Source organism: Phyllostomus discolor, chromosome 15 (assembly GCF_004126475.2).
Source record: "Phyllostomus discolor isolate MPI-MPIP mPhyDis1 chromosome 15, mPhyDis1.pri.v3, whole genome shotgun sequence".
Taxonomy (NCBI): domain Eukaryota; kingdom Metazoa; phylum Chordata; class Mammalia; order Chiroptera; family Phyllostomidae; genus Phyllostomus; species Phyllostomus discolor.
Window position 1 is genome coordinate 6624113 of NC_040917.2, and position 23680 is coordinate 6647792.

General features: G+C 49.3%; 2 protein-coding genes across 2 annotated transcripts in view; both read right to left on the minus strand.

The window, feature by feature from the left end:
- Positions 1–12: 12 nt before the first annotated feature.
- Positions 13–7505, minus strand: LOC114512410 (cytochrome c oxidase assembly factor 6 homolog). The gene is given in 4 exon segments (XM_028531366.2): positions 13–2418; positions 6652–6711; positions 6713–6830; positions 7280–7505. Coding segments are annotated over 3 exon segments (240 nt in total). The 5' UTR covers positions 6797–6830; positions 7280–7505; the 3' UTR covers positions 13–2322.
- Positions 7506–20814: 13309 nt separating this feature from the next.
- SLC35F3 (solute carrier family 35 member F3) overlaps positions 20815–23680 on the minus strand; it is a 73758-nt gene continuing 70892 nt past the window's right edge. Inside the window, exon 7 of the mRNA XM_028531304.2 lies at positions 20815–22297. Coding sequence (XP_028387105.1) covers positions 22065–22297 — 233 coding nt within the window. The 3' untranslated portion in view covers positions 20815–22064. The remainder of the gene's footprint in view (positions 22298–23680) is intronic.

Consider the following 23680-nt stretch of genomic DNA (forward strand, 5'->3'; position numbering starts at 1 on the left):
AGAACACTCAGGTGACAGGTTTTCATTTACTTTTAAAGCCAGGAACGAGGTCACAATCATTCCTATGAAGTTTGTTAACGAAACATTCATGTGCCACCTTTGCCCAGAGTTCAGTGGTGGTTAGAAACAGTCTATGTTCTGTCTTCTGTACCCGTTTTGCCTTTTCCAGAATCGTAAACGGAAGCATGTATTGATTACATAGCCTTTGGGGTCTGGCTTCTTTCCAGCAGCAAAATCTATTCAAGGTCCACCTGTGGTGCTGGGCGACTCAGCGGTTCGTTTCTCTTTGCTGCATGGTACTGTGCAGACGCACTACAGCGTATCCATTCCTCTGCTGCAGGCATCTGGGTTGTTTCCAGTTGTGGCCAGTTAGGGGTGATGCTGCTGGAAACACTCACATACAGTTCATTTGGTGAAACACCTGGAGTGGGACGCTGGGCCGTGAGGCAAGCGCATGTTTAACTTCATGGACTCCAGACTGTTTTCCAAAGGCATCTCACCGTGTTGCACTCCCTGTAGGGCTGAATGAGCTGCTGCTGCCGTGGATCCCCACCAGCACTCCATATGGCCCACTTGTAACTCACTCTAATAGGCGTGCAGTGACGGATCATCATGGTTTTAAATTCCCCTACTCTACTAACAACATGAAGCATCTTTACCTAATACCTAATACTGGTTATTACAACATTACGCCCATTTTTTAAACTTGGGCGATTTAGTTTTTTAGAGTTGTAAGAGTTCTTCATTTATGGATACAACTTTTTGTTACATGATTTGCAAATATTTCCTCCCAGTCTGAAATTTTCTTTTTATTCTAATAGAATCTTTCATAGAGCAAAACTTTTTAATTTTGATCAAATCCAATGCAGCTTTTTTCTTTCATGTATTTTGCTTTTGATGTTATCTCAAAATTCATTTTCAAACCTGAAATCTTACAGAGTTCTTCCATATTTTCTTCTAGAAGTTTTAAAGTTTTACATTTAAATCTATGATCCATTTTTTTTTTTAAAAGGTGAGGTAATGTCAGGGTTCATTTTGTTGTGTGTGGCCATCCAATTCTCCCAGCTCTGTGTGTTGGAAAGATGGCCCTTTCTCCACTCAGTTGCTTTTACCCTCGTGCAGACTCAGCTGACTGCGCGGGTGTGTGCCTGGACTCCATTCCGGTCTGCAGAACGCGGTGCCCGACCTCCTGCCGCCACCATTCTGCCTGGGTCACTGTGGTGACCACACGATGAATCCTCCAGCTCTGTTCTCTTCAGAACCATGTGTCTCTCTTAGGTCCTTTGCCCTTTCATATAAATTCTAGACTCAGTTTGTTACTAGTCCTTGTCTACAAAAGATGCCTGTTTTGATTGGGACTGTGTTGAACTGGTAAAACAAACTGGGGAGAATTTAACAGTATCTTTTCAGTACTGAGTCATCTAATCCACGAACACAGTATGTATTGCCAATTAATTAGATCTTCTCTGATTTCAAGGGTTTGTTTTTGTAGGTGTCGAACATAATGTAAGCTATAACTGAAGTATTCCTTTTTAAAAAAATTTTTAGTGTTATTGTAAAGGATGTATTTTTTTTCTTTTACACTCCAACGGCTCATTGCTAGTACACATGACTATGACTTTCTCCTATATTCCGACCTTGTTTCCTGGCACTTTTCTAAGATTCATTTATTAGTTTTTCTGTTGATTTTGAGGGGTTTTCTTTAGCGATAATACTATCATCTATGAATAGACTTGGTTTTCCTTCCCAATTTGCATGCTTTTTATTTCTCTCTTGTCTTAGTGAGGTGGCTAGGAAACCAACAAGGTGGTGAATAGGAGAAGTGAGGGAGGACATCCTTACCTTGTTAGTGATTTTTGGAAGAAAAAACATTCATCATGTCATCATTGAGTCTGACATTAGCTAAGTTTTTTGTAGATGGTCTCTATTATTTTATATTCTTTTAATCTTTATTTTGTGTGTGTGTGCCTGTATTAAAACAGCAACTCCCAGGGCACTAACAACCTACTTTTTTCAGTATCTTTTATTTGCCTATTCCCATCCTCCAACCAAAAAAATAGGTACTTTATAATAGGCTTTAATTTTTTTTTATTAAAATACGTCTTACCAGATTAAAACTAAGCATATTTCATACCATTTTATTTCAATTCTTCATAGTTGATCTCCTGTCGCTCGATCAATTTAATCATTAAGTTACGTACACAGAAGCAGTCAGTACTGATGTTCACCATGATTCAAACCACTATTGTCCCATAACCGATGGAGCGATTTTGAATGTCCAGAAAGAACAGCTTCACCCTTTCTGAAAAGGCCAGGTGCAGCTTATGACTTTGAAGTTGAGTCTGAAGGCTGGAATTGTCCTGCTTCAAATTTTTCTTTAAATTTTAAGTACTCTCTTCTTTTATCAAAATATTTTATCTGTTGAGAAAAAAGGGTTTGAAATAGGGCAAGTTATGCAGCTTAGATACACAAAAGTACAGATTTAAATGTAATGCACTATTCAATACAAACTGCCTGAGGAGTCTAAGTCAGTTAGTTATGTTCCAGAATCATTTCAAATGAGTGTGTCTGATGTAGGAAGTGGGCGCCGACCAGTCAGTCACCAGCCTTTCTGGATTACGGATCCTGCTGAACACTTGAATAAGCCACAGACTTTCTTAAGAAATGTAAGCAAAACCAAACAGGAAATAACCACCCTGAGACAAGAGAAAATGAAAACACGACTTTTCAAAAATGTATGGATATAGGAAGAGCAGTTCTCAGAGGGACCTTTACAGCTCCCCAGGCCCATCTCTCAAGAAAACCCCCAAATGAACAATCTAAGTCTACAACGAAAAGAACTAGAAGAGGAACAAAACCCGAATAGAAGAAAGGAAATAATTAAGACCAGAGCAGACATAAACGGCATAGAAATAAAAATTAAACAAAAGATCAATGAAACTAAGAGCTAGCTCTTTGAAAAGATAAACAAAATTGACATACCTTTAACCAAACTCATCAGGAAAAAAAGAGAAAGCCCAAATAAGTCATAAATGAAAGAAGTTCTAACCAACACTACAGAAATATAAAAAAAAATTAAAGAATACTATGCCAACACATTCAGTTTAAAATAAATTTCTAGAAGCTTATAACTTTCTTAAGACTGAACCAGGAAAAAACAGAAAATCTGAACAGACATTACTAATAATAAAATTGAAGCAAAAATCAAAAAACTACCAACAAACAAAAATCCAGGACCAGACAACTTCAAAAGTGAATTCTACCCAACATTTAAGGATGAATTAATACCTATCCTTCTTAAACTATTTCAAAAAACCAAAGTACAAAGAACGCTTCCAGATTCACTCTGAGAAGCCTTCACTCTATGAAGCCTTCAATTCACTCTTTGCTACTACTCTGATACCAAAACCAGACAAAGACATCACAGAAGAAAGAAAATTACAGACCAATATCCTTGATGTGAAAATTCTCAACAAAATGTCAGCAAACAGGATTCGATAATACAAAGAGTTTTTTGGGGTAAAAAAAGTAAATATAAATATTTATATAATCTTAGAGTAAAGGAAGTATAAAGGTAAAGATGAATACAATTAATGAAAGGTAACTAAATTCTCTAGATTTAAAAACAAAGTTTTTTTTCCAAAGAGGACAGAAATGGCCAGCAGGTACATGAAAAGGTGCTCAACATCACTAATCATCGGAAAAATGCAAACGAGAACCACAGTGAGACATCATCTCACACCCGTCAGAATGGCTCTCAATAGATCCGTAAACAAGTGCTGGCGAGGACGTGGAGAAAAGGGAACCGTCATGCGCTGTTGGTGGGAATGTAGACTGGCGCAGCCGCAGTGGAAAATAGTCTAGAGTTACCTCAACACAATTAAAAATAGAACTGCCTTATGACCCAGCAATTCCACTTCTGGATATTTATCCAAATGAAAACGCTAACTCGAGAAACTACATGCACCTCTCTGTTCGCTGCAGCGTTGTTTACCACGGCGGAGACACAGAAGCAGCCCAAGTGCCCACCACCAGCCTCTCGGGTAAAGGAGACGTGGCCCCCACACACAATGGGGCGCTGCTCAGCAGTGAAAAAAGGAAGTCCTGCATCTGCAACAGCACGGATGGACCCGGAGGGCATGAGGCCGAGTGAAGTAAGTCAGAGAACTACTGTCCGGTTTCACTTGTATGTAGACTCTAAAAGAACCAAAACATGCATAAACAAAGCAAAACGGAATGAGACCCCTCACCACAGAGAACAAGCTGGTGGCTGACAGAGGCAAAGGAGTAGGGGATGGGTGAACTTAAAAGTAAACAAAGGACCTGAGTGTTTTGAAGGCCCAGGCCCGAAACAGCACACTCCCAGAGGCGGGAGATCAAGGCCAGCACAGAGCCGGCAGGCCTGAGCCGCTCTGAGGGCAAGGCAAAGGCAGAACAACGCACACTGTCACTGTCAGAATAGAACACGCTAGTTCTTTCGTGGGAAGTGTTTCTTAGCATTAAACCTTAAATATTTCAGTAGTGCCCCAGGAAGTGAAAACTAGCTCAGCCTGAGATGCAGGAACCGGCCCAGCCCTGTCCGACGCTGGGGCGAGACGCAGAAAGAGCAGCTGCCGAGGGACGCATGGGCACCGTGGGCCTTCTTTCCCAGGAGACCCGTTTGAGTGACTGCCCCTTCCTCCTTCACCAAGAAACCCATTCCTGACATCACAGACTGAGGGAAATCGCCCCTCGAAGACGCAGCAGTCAGCAGGGAAGACCCACACTTCCCTGGAGGCTCGCAGGCACTGATGGAGCTGCAGCCCGGATTTCTGGCCCTGGGCTCCCGATGAGGGGTCTCTGAACACCTGTGCACAGCTTTAATCCCGGGGGCAGCAGAGCCTGGTCCACCTTTCAGTCCATGCTGACGAGGACCTGTTGCACGCAGCCCGTTCTGCTCTGAGCCTATGGAAACCCCTTCGTTTCAGTGTCACCCAAGCCCCATTCGCCCCCCCACCCTCCGGCAGTCTTCCCTCTGCTTGGTGAGCTGCCCCCAGTTCCTACGGGTGTGCGGTCTCCCTGGTCAACAGATCTGTCAGGCCGCAGAATTCTGGTGGTCTCAGGTGGCAGTGGCGGGGGCGGCTGTGACAGGTAAGGGGTACCACAGCAGGAGTGCACAATGTCCTTAACACGGTTGTGGCAGAAGACAGACCTCTGCATTTCCTGTCCCGTCTCCAACAGCCCAATGGACACGTCCACTCAGAGGTTCTGTCGACACTTCAGGCCCAGCTTGCCCAGAACTGAGCTCCTCCCACGAGCTTCCCCACCGAGGACCCACCTCAGTGGCAGTGGCACTGTCCACCCAGACACGCGGACCTCCTTCCCCTCGAGGTCCCCACGGTGCAGGCCCTCCTCTCACATTGGCGTTGTTCTAGCAGCTCTTCACCCGCTTGCCCTGCCTCCTTGATCCATCCGTCACACTGCTCCCAAGGGTCACCTTGCTGAAACCCAGGTCTGACCCTGTCACTTGCTCGTTTAAAGATCTTTAAAAGATCTTTCTGGGTATCTCAGGACCTTCAAGCTCAACATCCAAACTCCTCAGTAAAACAAGGCCACCAGTGACTTAATCTCCGCCCACCTGTCCATCCTGTGAACTCACCACCGGCCCCTTCACGGAGCCGCCCACTCCCTGCAGGTGCTCATTTCCAGGCTGCCGAGCCTTCGCACACACCGTCCTCCTCACCTGAGCAGCGGTGCTGCCCAGCCTCACCTCCTCACTTGGTCACAGTCCACAGCCCAACACATGGCACTTTCTCTAAAGGCTAGGACCCCACCCTCCACCACACGCTTCCTGTGGTCTTCAAGCCTCAGGCTCCTCTCTAAAGACACCAGGTGTGAGAAGGTAAAGACCACTTCACCTCTGAAACGATCTGTTCTCAAAGGACCTGGGGTGCTTTGGAGCAGCATGATGCTGTGAAAAAACACAGACAAATCAAGTTTGAATCCCATGTCAGCCAGCTGGGCCTGGCTTGGACTCAGCTCTGCTGCTCAGGGGCCATACCGACCAAGTCCTGTCCATGCCGTGAGCTCCAGCTGCCTCCTCTGGAAGTGGACAGCAACCACTCCCATCAAAGGGTGTTGATGGGGGGTGAGCTTAGTTTCCGTTTCCAGCCCCTCCCACACTAAGGACACACAGAGCGGGAATGCCTGTCAGGGAGGCCTTGGGGGCAGCTGGTGGCAGAGTCTACCACATGGGCATTTACTCTCTAAACTCGTCATTATACTTGGGGCACATGACTATGTCGTTTTGGGTGGGCTGCTGGGAACACTTCAGTTGCTGACAGCAGCTTTGCCCAAGGTTAAATATCAGCCCTTAGGAAGATCCTGGAGAAGTCTACCAGTTTAGTGGATTGGGTTTTGGGGCTTATGTTTCATGTGTTTTGTTTTTCAATGATCCTTAAAGTGCCAGACAACTTTTCCCAAAGGTCAGCCTCATGTAAGGACATAAAATGAGCCTGGACGACCACAAGGGGTTTTCTCTGCCTCTCACAGCCTCTGTTGACGTGTTGACTTGACACGCCTAAGACAGCCTTCATTTCACAGCCCGCCACTCGCACGGTACCCTCTGTGTATCTCAACAGCAAATCAGAAACACGTCCAAGCGTGACTTACCCACTGCTGGGGGCAACTGGATTCAAAGGAGCTTCTTAGCTTCTTGCACTGCGAAGCGTCGGTCCTCGTTCTTGTCCAAACACTTCCAGTACTCATCCCGGGCTCCCCAGCAGACCTGCCTCTCCTTCATGGACGGGGCTGCCATCCGGCGGGCTTACAGCTGCCGGCCAAAGCAACATCTGCCATCAACAAGGCGGCGGCCAGGCAAAACTACGGTGGTTTCTGCCAACGCCAGGTTTTTCCGAGTTACGCCTCGGACTTCCGCGGAGCAGCTGCAACTACTCAGCCGACATCGGCCGCACCGGACCTGCCGGCAACTGAGACTTCCCACCAGGTCTGACCCCGCCCATCGCGGCAGCCGGCTCGGGGCCCATTCGGACAGGACTCTCGCTGTCATTGAGGGTCGCATCCTGGTTCTCTGGAGCCATTATCCCATCGGTTAAAATGGGGGGTAGCGGTGCCCTTTTTACCAGGTGCCGTTTGAACCAACCTGCTCTGTGTATTAGTGCACGGGGCAAAATGACCGAGCAGGGCAAGGCAGACGCGCAGGCGAGAAAACCGCGGGTCCCGAAGGTCAGCAACCTTCCAGGTCCATCCACGCCCGCCCGCCGGCCAACAGCGAACTTACCTCTCCGTCCGCCCAGAACCGGTCCTCTTCGGCACCGACCGGGAGAAAGGGGCCGCACCGCCCAGCACCGTGGGGAGAACACGGCGCCACCTCCTGGCGCCGCCGGAGGGTCGTCACGCCTGCAGGTTGCGGCTCGGACGGCGCAGAACTCCTAACGGCGCACTCGCCGGCCTCACGGGGACCCTCACGCGCAGCCGTAGACGGTCCGGGGGCGGGACTTTCCGGCCCCGCTCTGGCACAAGGGGAGAGACTTCCGTCCCGTTCGGCGAGGGGGGCGGTCCCTGGGGGCTGAGGAGGTGGGGGTCAGCAGGCTCCCGCAGCGCAGGAGTCCCGGCAGTTTCACTCCTGGGACGAGCTCCGCCCCTTTCCTGGCCCACGTGTCTGTGTCTCGCCCGGCGCCGCCCGAAGGCTCACGGCGCGAACTCTGTCCCCGGGGCGGCCTCCTAGGAGGCTTCCTGGGGAAGCTGCGCCTGAGCCAGCAGCGCTGGACCAAGCTCTTTGGAACTTTTTTTTATCCTCACCGGAGGACCCTTTTTCCATTGCTTTGCGGAGAGGGAGGAAGGGAGCGGGGAGGGGGAGAGAAACTTTGAAGGCAGAGGGGCTCGGTGCCTCTCACAGGCGCCCACGGCAGGGATCCAACCTGCCGCGTTTCGGTTACAGGACAGGGTGCCGAGCGCCGGAGCCGCAGGCCAGGCTCTCTTTGGAACTCATTTGGTGAAAAATGTGACTTAGGTGGCAGGAGGCTGCATGGATTTCAGATAAATTTCGTGGACCTGTACAGAGAATTTTTTTTATGAGTATGGGGTTGAGAAGATTTGTTTTTAGCCATAAAGGAGAATAAATTCAACGACATTAAAATTGAGTGTAAAAGACAAAACCACATTGTAGGAGAAATGTGCAATACATATAATGAAGGAAGAATCAGTACCCAGAATATATAGAGAGTACCTACAAATCAGTAGAAGAGCACCTAATTTTAAAAAATGCAAAAGGCTTAAAAAATAGGCAAAAGAGGCAGGACACCAAAAAAGAACTGCAAGCGACCCATTTGCACACATGCATATCCTTACTAGTGACCACAGAAAGGAAGGTAAGAACAACCAGGCAACACCAGACGCCCACCGGAGCAGAGATGACACTGATGGACAGTCACCAGTGTTAACAAGGAGGAAGGAGAGTCTTGGCACAGGGACGGCTGTAGAAATGGATACAACAGCTTTGGAAAACAGCGTGGCAATACTTAGTAATCCTGCAGCGTCTCTCTTCTGGTGCAGCTACAACACGGCTCACAACAACAATAGGAGGGACGAGTTATGGTCTCTGGTCATACTGGGACGTATGGTAGACATGGTGGCAAAGAGGAGCACACTCCGGTCGCTAACGACAGCAGGATCCATCTCAGTGCTGAGTGACAGAAGCGAGTCAACTGAAGAACAGGCGCCCTGTGTTTACACTTGGCGTCAGGGTGCAAACCCGGCAAACGCAACCATGTTGCTCAGGCCACATACACCAACGCTGAAACTGTTCAGGGAAATGGGATGCGATCAGGAGGGGTGCAGAGGGGTGTTCTGAAATGCTGAATGTGCTCCACGCCCGGACCTGGGTGCTCGTTTATAATTATTCTTTAAATAAACTGTGCAAGTGTGTCTGCTTTTTCTATATAATGATGTATGTCACAATGTTTAAATAGAGCAGTTGACCTGAGAAAGTTCATCTTTTACTGTACAGAGGTAAAAACAGAACACATATAAGGTGAGACTACATTTTAATGGATTTAACACCTTATGTGCTCAGCTAGGTCAAAAGTCAGTAGACTCACACGCTAACTGCACGTGTGTGGCGAAGCAGTTCCTCCTGGTCGGTGGTAGGACTAAGGTGCAAAGAATTATCAACGAGGTTATGTGAACTGCAGTAATAATTGCCCCCCTTACCCCCAAGGGTTCACCAGTGGAGAAAGTGGTTCGGGCAAAGAGAAAAACTACAAAAGGGAAGTGTTGAGGTGTGATAAGGGGAAAAAAACAATGCAGGATAAATGGAAAGGCCAAATTCACCTACAATACGGGCCAGTAAAGAATGTGGTGGCCATCCAATGGCACAAAGGGGGCGTAATCTCCAGCCTGTGTGCAGGGGAGAGGAGGCCCTGAGGAGTCTGGGTGAGGAGGCAGGACCCCCGTGGTGGTGCTGGCCATTGTCCATCCAGAGGCAGCCATGGGTGGGCATGCTGTAGTCTGAACTCAGCAGATCCCAAGCCGCTGATGCACGGGGCCAGGCAGACCCAGGAGCAATGAACACGTGTGGGTTGTTTCTCTGTTGCTGCCCACGGACTTTCATTTATAATCTGACTGCTTGACAAGCAGTTCTCAGAGAACCTCCTCAGGGACACAAACAGGAGAGAGACGCCTTTGACGTCAGTGTTGCTGCAGAGGTCCTTCTGAGTGCCCTTAGAGCTCTGGTGCCCTCTTCCCGCTGCCTGTAGGCATGCTCCAACACGTCCTTTTCTTCTCACACTGTTTTTCTGGGTGAGCAGATGCACTCTCTCAGCTTCGGTACTGCTTCTATCAGAAAGACTTGCAAGTCTCCATTTTAGTCCTAAAAGAACCTCTGGGCCAGCTTTCTCTTTTCCAAATCCCCAGCGGGCCTCTCCTGTCATTGCTCTTCCCATCACTCCAACACGTTCAAAACTGGCCCCCGGATTCCCTCTCCAGAGCAGCCGCTCTTTGCAAGCTGTTCCTTCTCATCCGGTCCACAAGCCTCGGTCCTGCCAGTTAGGAACCTTTGAATCCTTCGCCATGCCTCCTGTGCTTGCAGAGCCCATTGCTTTCACGGACAGAAAGCGCCTGCACGGTGCCAGGTGCTGCGCTAGTCTTGGGGGGTATAAAGACAGATGAGGTCTCGGCCCTTGAGAACCTTGGTCTAGGAGGGGACCCAGGCTAGCCTCTAAATAATGAGTAAGAAAAAGAATGATAGAGGCACACGCTAAGGTCAGAGGGAGCCCAGAGAAACCAAGAAGGGGAGAACGGACAGTATTAGAGGCAGCAAAGTGTTGTGGAAGAGTGTAGGTTTTGCAGCCAGACTGGGCTTGGATCCTTCCTCCCCCAGGGCCAAGCTGCATGACCTTGGGCATTACTGAATCTTCATCTACATTGGCTTCCTCAGCTGAAAATGTGGATGACAGTAATATCTACATTAGATTTCTCGTGAAAGTTAAACGAAATTATGCATGCAAAGCAACTTAGCACAATGCCTAGCACCACACAAGAGTTCATTCATTCATTCTTTCAATTCAATAAATATTGAGGACTTACTATGTGCCCAGAACCATTTTAGGGGCTGGGAGACATCGGGGAACAAAATAGATGAAAATCCCTGTCCTTACGGAAATGCACATTCTCGCACTAAACTAAAAAGGTAAATTCTCTAAGTGTTACCGAAAAGAAAGATAACTGTTATTAGTATTACTATATTTTAGAGGTCACTCGTCTGAACATAAAGGAAGAGAAGTCTTAAGAACACCACTATGTCTCATCAAATCTAAGATGTATTGATTGTATTTTGCAACCATTATTTCATGTACCAGTAAGAAAGGAAAAAGCACTGCTTTCTGTACCTAGGACTCTTACCTAAACTTGCTAACACCTACTTGGACATATTTAGGCGTGCATTTTAAAAATCACGCCACACCTGCACACACAGAAGCAGGACAATAAAAGCAGAAGGGAAGGTATTCCTAACGCTTCTTTACTCCCAAGCCCAGTCCTCGGAATCCCTTTTTGATTCGGCCCCAACCGAGGTCTGTGCGTTTCCACCAATCTGAGCGTCTCTGCATTAGATACTTTGAGCAAATCCTCCGACTTGTTCCTGCCCCGGTCTTTTCAGATCCACAAAAAAGTGAAAAGCCTTGGTGCTGAGTGGTCAGCCCACTCTGTGACTGGGTTCAAGGGGCCTCCTTGTCACTCCTATTTGGGACTGTCACCGAACACGTGGGAGGGACCGCCTCTCTCCCACCCTGCCTCTAACATCTGGGTTCTTAGTGGTTACAAGTTCCTTCTTTGTTGCCCTGGATTTTCGTCTAGGCCCCTGACGGTCACTCTGCAAGCCTGGATGCTTGTGCTCTGGCGTGTGTGTCCACGGGCAGTGACAGCGGCAACCCTGGCAACTATTGGGTTGTCCGTATAGTTTTTTCCTGTAAAAATAGAATACACATTTTTCATCTTCACCATAATTTATTGATTTGGAATATTTTGAGTATGTCGGTCTCTCCCATGTGGTAGAACACTGATTGTTCTCAATTAATGTCTCAATTTGATCGCTGTCCACTTCAACTGGTCTGCCCGGCCGTGGAGCTATCCTCACCCAGCAAAACATCTCCAAGCGCAAAACTTCACAAGCCACTTTGGACACTGACCGATCAGCCACTGCACCTTCTCCATATACCGCACAAGCCTTTTTTTTTTTTTTTTTAATTTGAGTTGCGTTTGTCTCTTCCTGGAGACAATAAAGCATAATATGCCAAAAATGTTGCATATTCTCTTCCATCTTCAATATTAAAATGGCTACACAGAAATTCACTGATTTTGATAAGGTTTTTTAAATGCACGCTGCTAGGACAGCTGTCCACAATACAGTCTAACAAACTGTTCTGAAGGAAGTGAAAGACAACTAGCGCTACTACAGCCGTCATTCACTCCACACCCCCTCATTCATCTGGGGCCCGTCCTCTCAAAGAACGGATCCTTTGGAAACCAGATGGAAGGCCACACTTGGGAGGCTGAAACCCTTCCAAGTCAACATAGCCTCTCCCCTGAGTCTCACACAAGCTAGCCTCTCGCATTCCCTGAAACAGACTTGAGGAGGTCAAGTCCGGGGTCTGCCCTCTACTAGCTACTTGACTTTTGGCAAGTCACTCACCTCTCTGTACTTATTTGCTGTGAATCGCAGCCTGTCTGCAAGGAAATCTACAGCTGAGCTGTACCTCCTCGTGATTAGCGGGTAGGGAGCAGACAGCATTGCAATGTTAGACAGGCTCTTGGTAACGGGTGTTCCGTGAACTTCCCTGAATACAGAGCAGAGCACTCTATCGGGAACTCTTCTATGAAACAGAAAGCATATTCGGAACACACCCCTGTCTTCCGATCACACTCTTCATCTCCTGGACTTGGGAGAAACATCATAGGCTGTGGACCCATCTACTAGTTCCATTGGTAAGAAAATTTTGTGACTTAACTCATCACAATGCAAAAGGGTAACATAATTAGAAATCTCTTCCTTCTCTACAATATAGATCAAAATACATCTGGGGATTGAAACTGTGGAGTAAGGAGGAAATAAGACAGAGTGCTTAGCTGCTCCTTGAATGTTACTTGCATGTGTAAAGGTTGGTTTTCCTGGCCAAAACAACCACCACTCTTAACAGATGTGAGCATGAAGTCTAAGCCACCACCAAGAAAGTTCCAGTTGGCAATACTTATTATTCTTAGATGATGCTCTTCATACCATTAAAATTCAAGGGGTTTCTTTGATACAGACCCATGGGTTTCCATGGAAACCTGCTTTATTACCTAGGCCAACCAAGGGCTCATGCTAGCACTGTTAGATTTCAAATTTTTCATAAAATTCAGGTTCGCTTAGGTAAAAATCATGTTTTTGGGCCAATGTTTTAAACTCTATTTCACTATTTCCCTATGTCGGATTTAAAACTTCATTTAGCCTCAATAGACACAAATAAAAATGAAGTTTAATAATTAATCTTGCGAATCGTCTAAGCCTTTCTATTAACCAGATTGACATTAAGGAGTTACACTTGCCTGAAGGTTTTTGAGAAGGATCTATTGTCTCATACTTTCTTTGGAGGTTGATTGAAAACCAAATAATAAGGCTGAGATTCAAGTGTGGGACAGGAAAGATGTGACGTTTCAATGAATAGTCCTGCAAGTGCCAGTCACCGCATAGTTGGTGTGAGGGTTCAAACAAGCAGTGAGTGGGAGCCATGCGCATGGGTGTAAGCAGTCAGTAGTGTCAGCTATTGTCATTGAGAACTGTGGCTGGATGCTGCTAATTCACGGGTGTCCAGGTTTGGGGAGAGGCACGGCCCACAGAGTCTGAGTCGTCACCAGCCTGGGGGGAGGTCATTTTGGGTTGTGACTAGGGCTATGACTTTTGGATATTTTGTATTGAATTATGAAGCATATTGAGGATGGTATCTAACCTGCCAGGGATATGGGGCTGGAGGAGGTAGCTCACAGTTTGTTTGTTTTTTAAAAGATTTTATTTGTGCCCTGGCTGGTGTGGCTCAGTGGACTGAGTATCAGCCTGCAAACCAAAGGGTCGCTGGTTCAATTCCCAGTCAAGGCACACGCTTGGGTTGTGAGCCAGGTGCCCAGTAGGGGGCACACGAGAGGCAACCACACATTGATATTTCTCTAAAATTTTTTTAAAATTTATTTTTAGACAGAGGGGAAGGGAGGGAGAAAGCGAGGGAGAGAAACATCAATGTGTGGATTGCTTCTTGCACTCCCTCTACCAGGGCCCAGCCCCACAACCCAGGCATGTACCCTGACTGGGAATCTAACCGGTGACCCTTTGTTTTGTAGGCTGGCACTCAACCCACTGAGCCACACCAGCCAGGGCAATAGCTCACAGCTTTCATGATAGATTCAAGGTCAAAGGGATCCCAACAGACTGGGACGATGGGCAGAAATAAAGAAGATGATATGTAATCATGCGACTCTCCTGCTCAGTCTCCTGCAGGGGCTGTCTCATGCTGACCAGTGAATGCCCCGACGCCTCAGGGTGGCACTGAAGACCCCACACTGGGACTTAGCCTGTTTCAGAGTGTATGCCCTAGGGTCTCCTACCGATGCCCCTCTCCCTCCCCGAGCTGTTTGCCGTTCCTGATATCGCCCCTAACCAACACCCGCTTCTCTCCCTGCTTTCCCGTTCACCTGAACTGCGCCGCCACCCCCCTGTGTCTAAGGTCCCTCCCTATTCACCCAGTCCGGGCCAACTCAACAAGTTATTCCTTTATGGAGTACTTCCCACCCCGCCCCCAGACCACAGCAGCACTGAGTCTGCCCCCCAGAGTCGGCTGTCTCCCACGGTCTGGTGGCCCTGATAGTTCTCATGTCTAAGTTTCTCAAAGACAGGCACTATTCCAATTATGCAGACTCCCGTTGTTAAAGTATTTAGGAAACAAGTAAATGCATAAGGTGAACTCCTGCTTGTGTAAAAAAACAGAAACAAGTTTGGGAGAGCAGGACGGTACGAACCTGTAGGTACAACCTTGCCGGCAAGTGGATTCCACGCAGAGTAAGGACGAACTCTGTGGGCAGCGGAAGTGACCGTGGCACACGGGCCGAGGTCCCCAGATGAGACCGACTCTCCCAGCCCCGCTGCGAGGCGTTCCCCCTCTGCTCTGTGAGGGCTGATTACTGCTTACTGGAGGGGCTCCACCTGGAGGGGGTGCATTTTCCCCCTTGCCAATGACAGCACAGTCCCTCCCCGGGAACCTGGTTAAGCCTCCACACATTTTCAAACCCACAGGGTCGGAGAAGCTGAGCCCCACGCCTCTGGCCATGGGCTTGGGAGGGGATCCCAGTGGCCCAAAATGGAAGGGCTTGGTCTTATGGTGAAAAATGAAATTGTTGGTGGCTGTGACGGACAGGCTTAGAACCGTGAGTCAAAGTGAGAGCACGTGAGGGGGCAACTCTAGGGGCCGAGGGGGACCTGGGGGGTGAGGCTGAAAACCTGTATGAGGCCAAGATTGGGGCGGGGACCCCTGGGGGGATGGGGAGGAGCCTGCAGACTGCAGACCCATCACTGAGGGGTCAGAGGTGAATTGGCAGACACATCTGGGTCTGCACAGTTTGTTTTTTCTGTAATCACTTGTTTTTGCTTCGGCCTCAGAACTTTAAAAAAATTTATTTAGCTTTTAAATTGAGATATAACTGATGTATCATATATTTGTTCCAGTATATTTGACACAATATATTGTATCGCAATATATATGTTGGCACAATGATGTGATATTTGTATCTTGGGCAATGAGCCCACAATGAGTCAGGTTAACATCCACCGCCACACAGTGACAGACTTTCCTCCTTGGGATGAAACTTTGAATATTTACTCTCAGCAACTTTCAAATAAGCAGACGGTGTCACCAACTGCAGGTCACCGCGCCGTGCGTTACATCCCAGGACCCATCTGTTTGGTGGACGGAAGTTTGTGCCTTCTGACCCCCTTCAGCCCTTTGGGGGAAGTATTCCTTAGGGGTCCTTTCCGGTGTCCAGTTCCACACGTCAGGGAGCTTGGAAGTCTCCCCTCCACCCAGCAGAAGTGACACGGGAACAGGCTGAAAATAAACAACTTTTCCAGGGTCTGTAAGAGAGGAGTAAGGGTGCTGAGCAAACCACCACCCCCCGCCCTGGAGAGGCAGACAGACACAAACACGGAGAAACTCACCAGAGCAGGCAGGGCGGGACAGGTGGAAGCCGCCACCAGAACCAGGGCAGGCAGGAAACAGGAAGTGCAATTGACAAGCGTGGGGAAGCTCAGTGTTCAAGAGGCCAAGTTCAAAACTCCAGGGGCCCTGGCCTAGGGGGCCCCACTGCACTGTGAGATTTACCTCCAGGAGTTCCACAGCAAAGATCTGGGGCACACACCCTCAGGCTTCCAGCAGCAGAAGGGGAAAGGAACTGGTGTGAACCACCCAGGGCCCTCTGTTTCTTCTTGAAAGGCTGCCCCGCCCCCCGGAGAAAGCCGTTAATCATCAGAGCCTAACTCACTAGGGGAAGGGAGACACCAGCCTCATGAGCCATCCTGCCCCTCCCCCCTCTCCAAAGGGCAGGGGAGGAAAGCCCTTCGAGAAGTCACAGTGCAGACAGAGACCTGCTCACAGGATGGTGGGTGCTCCCCCCCCCCCCCCGGGATACACACTGCTACACCACTAAAGGCACCTGGTGCAGCCTGTCTGGCTTTCAAGGAGATGGCTACAAGGCATAGCGACAGGCAACGACATAACAGTGTATTCAATTAGGTATGCTCATGTATCTATCTTAAGTTATGTATTTGTATATACATGCTTATATATAAATAAAATGAAACAACGATACATACAGATGAGTAGAATTAGGGTTACATAAAGAGCTACAGTTTTATTGAAAGTGGTTGGGAATGCATATTGAAAGTGAGTTGAGAATGTATATTGCAAACTGTAGGGTGACCTCTAAAAAAGTTTAAAAGTAAGTATTATAACTGATATGCTAAAGGAAAGAAAATGGAATCATATAAAATGCTCAGTTAAAACCACAAAAGGCGAGAGATCAGAAGACAAAAATAAAAACACCCACCAACCAGGGCAGCTAGGTCTGTGGAAAGACCCGCACCTCCCCGGGAGCAAGCTCCGCCTCCACCAGCAGCCGGGGGCGGAGCCAGCGGGAGCCTTTCCTGCCCGGAGCCGCCTGCAAACCCAGGCTCCGCCCCCCGAGTGCGGTCACCAGCGGAGCAGGTGCCTGAGCAGACACTTGTCATAAACCACTGAGTGCGAAGTGGATTTATATATATATATATATATATATATATATATATGCCCCTCAATATATATCTATGTGTAGATATATATTTTAATCCTCACCCGAGGATATGTTTATTGATTTGAGAGAGAGAGGAAGGGAGAGGGAGAGAGAGAGACAGAGAAACATCAGTTTGCTTCCTGTATTGTGCCCTGACTGGGTATTGAACCCAAAGCCTTTTGGTGCATGGGACGATGCTCAAACCAACTGAGGCACCTCGAGCCAGGGCACGAGGGGGATTTTTTAGGGCAGCACTATCAGTTTCAGGAGCTGACTATGAAAAAGCCTACTATGAGAGAATGCCCTACAATCCCATTCTCTCAGGGCGTTTTAGGTGACCTACTGGCTAGTCATTTAAGAGAATTCTAGTTAAATAAGTGAATGGGGCTTGGTGGGCAGCCCTTGCCAAGGACTGATTCTGAGTTTCAAAAAGGCCCTGCATGGAGATGGCATGCTGTGCCTCAGAAGAGTGGCCCCACCAGGGGTTTCCAACGACCAGGGAGGCGAGCTCAGAGCTGCAGACCTGACCCAAAGTGGATCTAAGGAATCCTCCCCCGATCGCCCACGCAGGGCACCTGGCACAGATGGAACCGGGAGGGAGGTCACGGAGCTGTCGCAGCAGCGGCTGCGTTCTTCTTGGTTCTGTAAAGCTGGAATTGCACTGGGTATTCAAACTAGTCAGCAGAATACTGCTTCCGACCAGAGCACCACAGGTGATGAAGAAGTCACTTTAGTTTTTAGTATTAAATGTTTAGAAGGGTTTCCAGATGCACATCGACAGGGACACACTAGTTATAAAGACGGAAGGGTAAGTACAAATATAGACTCCTGAACATTACAGAGAATTTTTAGGATTGATTATGTCTCATCATAAGCGACATGTGCAATAACCAGGCAATAGCCTAGAGTCTTAGAATTCCCTGTGGTCGACTTGTTTGGGAATTGGTAGTGTTTCCTGCAAACATCTATTATTAACTCCAATGTTAATAAAATCAACCATACGGCATACGCTTCTGAATTCCCATAAGTTAAAGGAGTTTCTATTTTTAGTTCTGCCTTTTCTGTTACTGACTTTTCAGCATGAGATCCGCTCGGACCCCCTGTCTGACCGGAGCTGAAATGCCCCTTCCCCTCCATATTGATTCTTTTGCTGTCTGCGTTGCTTGCTTGCTGATGATTGGGTCAAGTCTCTGTATTGAAGGCAGCCTGCCCTCAATCCCATTAGCTAATTTCTTATGCCGCGGCCACCGGTGCAACAGGCCCCTGGTGGGGACCAAGCCATGCTTACCTGCTCAGGTGTGCGAACACCCCTGTTCTGCTCTTCATAAACTATTGGGGCAGATGCCCGTCCTCCTGGAGCCCCGTCAGGGTGCGATGAAGGAGGGCCACCTCCAGTGGGCCGTGTGCCAGGCATGCCTCTTAGTCGTGGTCAGTTGTGCGTCAGCCAGGAGAAGCTGGGCACTGGAGAGGCTGGTCCACGGTTTGGGCACCACCCATCTCCTAGACGTATCCCTCCACAGACACTGGTGGACATGCCGCTCACGCCATCTTTGCGTGTGTCTGCATGTGCCTCCCTCGGGGTCTGCCTTGCTACCCTGTGCGCTTGGGCCCAAACTCCGTACAGTGCAAGGAGGACTCTCAACGGCCGGCAGAGCCCAGGTAAGTGATGGGGACGAGCTGCGTCCAGGGCAGACACCCCTGCAGATACCTGTGAACGGCGTGGCTGAAGGCTGTGGCCACAATAAGGGGTCAGCTGATTTTTGCCTACGAAATGCAAGCCTAACTTTCTGGAAGCTTCTTTCAAGAGAGGTCATTGAAGAGACCTCAGAATCCACATTTTTATGTAAGATCTCCCAATTTAAAAATGTTGGCTCAGTACCTTTAAAATGCAGAGAATGCAAATTGTGCAGACACTGTGGAAAACAGCATGCAGTTTCCTTAACAAATTAAAAATGGAACGACCGTAGGCTGTGAGAACTCCGCTTCCGGGGACACGTCTGAGAGAAACAGAATCACTTTCCCGGAGAAGAGACGTCTGCACCCCGTGTTCACTGCAGCGTTACCTACGCAGCCAAGACACGGAAGCAACTTACGCGTGCACCGCTGGGTGAGTCTTCCTTAGCGGAACCCAGGGCGCATCTATGAAAGAATACTATACAGCCACAAAAAGAAGGAAATCTTGCCCTTTGCAACAACCTGGAGGGCCACTGAGAGCATTGTAAGTGAATACGTCAGACAGAAAGACAAATACATGTGATCTCACTTATGGTGGAATCTAAATAAGCCACATTCATAGATAACCTGGGGGTGGGAGGTGGGTGAAGGTGGCTAAAGGCAGAAACTTCTAGTGGGAAGTCAGTCACGGGATGCAACATGGTAACTGCAGTTAACAGTATTGGGTATTTAAAAGTTGCTAAGAGAACAGAGATTAAAAGTTCTCATCACACAAAAAACTAACTGTGAGGTGACAGATGTTAACTAAGCTTATTGTTGTGATCATTTTGCAATATACAAACAAATATCAAGTCAGTATGTTTGCACTTTAAGCTGATACATTATATATCATTATATCTCAATAAAGTGAGAAAAGGTAAATTCCTCTAAGAAATAACATGTTAAAATGCAATCCAATAAAAATCCTACTTTTAACTGTGTGTATAAAGACAGTGTGCATGTCACCAAGTCTCAGCCTTCGGCCGACCATTTCTTATTTTGTACATGACATCGACACTGATGGGCACACCGCATGTTCCTCCATTCACCCTTCAACAGACATGTGGGTCGCTCCCACCAGCTGGCCACTGGGAGTAATGCCACTGTGATCACAAGAGCACAAGCATCTCTCTGAGTCCTGCTTTCAGTTCTTGTAGGTCTTCCCCGGCTTTTACGCCTGGCAGGGACATGAGGTAGAGCTGCTTGAACATAGGGCTTCCCAGTTTTTCAGGTTATGGCTTACACGGGACATGCTCGCTTGCTCCCTGGGGTAACTGGAGGGCCTTGGGGCCCAGACAGGGTCCCACAGTCCCTCGGTGCACACACAGGGCTCCCTGTGCAGGGCATGCCCTTCTCTGGACACTCGACTCTCCTGGTTCTGACCCCATGTTGCAAAGGGTCTGTGGTGTGCAGACGCTGTAGGGGTGGGAGTTAGGACGAGGTGGCCTAGAGAGACTCGCCATCTCTCTGCTCACGCGCCCCCCTCAACCCCCCTAAGCAAACCCAGCTCTCTGCAGCTGAAGAACCAGGGACCTCAGACCTCGCAGCTGTGGCCCCAGGTGCCTGGAACAGCGGGGCAGAGGTTATCACAGCTTGTAGATCAAATTCTCCGTGGGGCTAGATTAGGTTAGGACACCCAGAGCAGAAGTTAGGTGTGGAAGCTGGGTTGGAGGACCTTGTCCGTGGAGGTGCCCGGGCTGCCACTCCAAGGCAGCTATGAGAGACCAGTGCCCGCCGAGCTGTGGGTCCAGTCTGTGAAGGACAGGGAGCCAGCCGTGAGGCCCAGGGCGGAGCCGGGGGCAGCAGGCCGCTGGTGGAGGGATAGCACGTGGTGGGGAAGGGGAAGGAAACTCTACCTCGGGACTTACTCTCTATCACTCTTTTTTTTAAAAGATTTTATTTATTTATTTTCAGAACAGGAAGGGAGGGAGAAAGAGAGAGAGAGAGAGAAACATCAATGTGTGGTTGCTGGGAGTCATGGCCTGCAACCCAGGCATGTACCCTGACTGGGAATTGAACCTGCGACACTTTGGTTCGCAGCCCGTGCTCAATCCACTAAGCTATGCCAGCCAGGGCCTTCTCTATCACTCTGGTGCAAGTCATCTGTCTTCACGGCACGATGTCTCCTCCCTCCAGGCGGGCAGGTGGCTTGGGGCCCAGAGGGATGGTGACGGAAGGCGGGACCTGCTGGGAGCGCGTGTCAGAACCGGTGTGGCGGGAACATACCCGCATGACCCGCAAGACAGCACCCAACGCTTCTTTTTAAATGGTTTATTCGTCTGTTTGGCCAAACAGGTAATGGGAACGGAGAAGAGTAATCGGCTAAAAAGTTCAGGTCATGAGTGCCCCTTGCCCCTGTGGCACGGGAGACTCCGTGGTTACACAGGGCACCTTCGGGGCATGACCGCGTTTCAAAATAAGGGTTCCGTTTCGTATGTAACAATGTAAACTTCAAAAATAGTAGACTCTACCCCCCTCGTCCCTCTTTACAGACAGATCTATCACAGATAGAAGTTTCCGGCAGAGCTCAGTTGTGGAAGTAAACGGCCTGGTGCTTAAAAGTCTCATAAAAAGATGTACAGATTCTGTAAATAATTTGTCGGTCTTGGTCGTGAAGTAAAAGCCCCCGACAGTCCGCCCCTCCCGTGGAGCCTGCCCCGTGTGCGCATGGCTCACCGGGACCCGCGTTCCCTGACGCTGGCCATCTGCTCTGTCACCTTTGTACACACACACACATAACGTATAATTTTATTTGTTTTTAAGGATGTCTACATCTAAATTATAAGACGGCGCCAGTGACTTATAATGTCACCTCGCTTCACGTAGGTAAAGACGGAGATTCTGTAGAAGGCACTGTAATTTCTCTGGAGTGACCTTACACAGACGCGGGAGAGCTGGCAGGCGGGGGCTCGGATCACCTGCCCCCCTCCGCCCCCCTGACGTCACCCGGCGCGGGCCTGTCCCCCTCCAGCTGCCGCCCGCTGGTGCAAGCGATGGTTTCTGGTATCCGCTCTCCTTTCCTGCACCCCCTCTTCACATCCAGCTGTCCACCCAAACTACCTTCGTTATCTTTGGGTTCATGGAGATCCCATAAAATTAAGAGGATAGCTCTGGTATTAAAAATATATATATATATGACCTACCACAGCTGAAAAGTAATCACAGTGTGCAATGTAATTTTCAGTTGCTAAGATTCAAAACCCTGCCCTGCCAGGAGCGCCCGCCGTCCGGACCAACCCGGGCAGGCAAGACCAGCTGTGTCTCGATTTACATTCGTCTAGAAAGAGTGGGGGCTCTCCCGTTCCTCTCACGCTGCGAACCGATGCCTGAAGTGGAAGGTCTGACGTGAAGAAGAGCAAGCAGATTGGACATGCCAATAAATACCGTGTGACTTACCAAGGTTACCAAAACTGTACAGGTATGTACACCGCACCAGCCGCGGTCCCGCCGGGAATAGACCTCCCGATCCCTAGCGCCAGCGTCCCCGAGAGCCCCAGAGCCCGGCGTCAGCGGGCAAAGGAGGGGCGGCCTCTCCTCTTGCCGGGCGGCCCCGAGCCCGGGTCGGCGCCGCCCTCCGCCGCCTCCTCCTTCTTCCGCACCTTCAGGCGGGTGAGCAGCTGGGCCAGCCAGACGTCCCACTCCTCCGGCAGGAGCAGCAGGAGGAAGCCCAGGCCGATGATGATGATGGCGATGACGCGGACCCCGTTGAAGACGATCGGGCTGGTGTAGTGATCCACCACTGCGGGGACAGAGCACACGGTCACTCGGCGGGCCGCCGGCTGGCCCGGCCTGCTCCCGGCGGGCAGGGGCCGCCTCCTGCCCATCCGCCTTCGCTCCCTCCAGCAGGTAGGCCTGGTGCTTGCACTCCCATCCCCAGTGACCCGAGATGCGACGTGGGCTTGTTATGCACATGTGTGGGGCCGGGGACAGAAGTAGGGTCGTAGTCGTTTGTGCGGGGAATAATGCAGTGATGAGTGATAATACAGGAATAAACCCTGTTTCACGTACTCACAACTGGGAACCTGTTCCTGCCCCACTCTGTGAGTGCCAGAGCTTGACTCTGCCACCTCTGGGTGGCAGACGATGAAAACGTGGCTGTTTCTTTATATTTTGGGTACTTTTCCCATTTTCTACAATGGCATACTGAATTCTTATAATTAAAGAGCATTATTTCACCACGTATGCACATCTGTGTTTGGAAGACCACCTTGGAACTGGGTGTGTAGAGACAATAAATACGAATATTTGGTCCCCCACCCAGGACACTACTGGTGTGAGGCTCCAGTCGCCGACTGGAAGCCCTGCGCAGCTCAGGGCTCATTCCTCACTCGGGGGAGGAACCAAGTGGGGGACAGGCTTCGTGTTACGTCACTTAGTAACAACCCAGACCACCGTCACTTAGTAACAACCCAGACCACCGTTCTCTGTACAGCCAAGGGATCAGAAGCCTGTGGGCGTCAAGGGTTTTCCCTCCCCTCCCCTCCCCTCCCCTCCCCTCCCCTCCCCTCCCCTCCCCTCCCCTCCCCTCCCCTTCCTTCCCCAGTCCTCCCCTCCCCACCCCTCCCCTCCCTTCCCTCCTGCGTCCTAAACCAGAGAGAGCAAACTGGGAGCTGTCTTCTAACACCAGATCACTTCTCTCTTACATCGTCTCATGAGAGAGGATTTGCTTTCTTCACAGTGCGGGTTCTGAAAACCAGCTGGCCAGACGGCTGCCCACCAGGCCTCCAGGTGGGGGCGGCCCTGCGGCTGCCAGTTTGATGTCTGGTTGTCTCCCGCCCCTGTTCCTCTATTTCCCACCCTCAACTCTCCCTTGTCCAGAGGGCGGGCCAAAAAAGACTAAGGAGTAAAAGTTAAACCTTAAAAAAAGCTCAGTGACATAAAAGTACATTTTTCATCCCACGATAACATGGTAGTTTCTTTATATTTGAGAAATATAATTCACTGAGAAGTTAATTGAGAAATACGTTGATTTTTGATACGGGAGAGCATTCTGTAACTCAGCAGGTGGGGGTGGCCTGCCGGCCTGACGCCTGAGCTGTATGGTGACAGAGGTCAGGGGGTGGCTGAGCCCAGTGCTGGCCCTGCTCAGACAGGTCAGACAGCAGCAGACACCTTTGCTTCT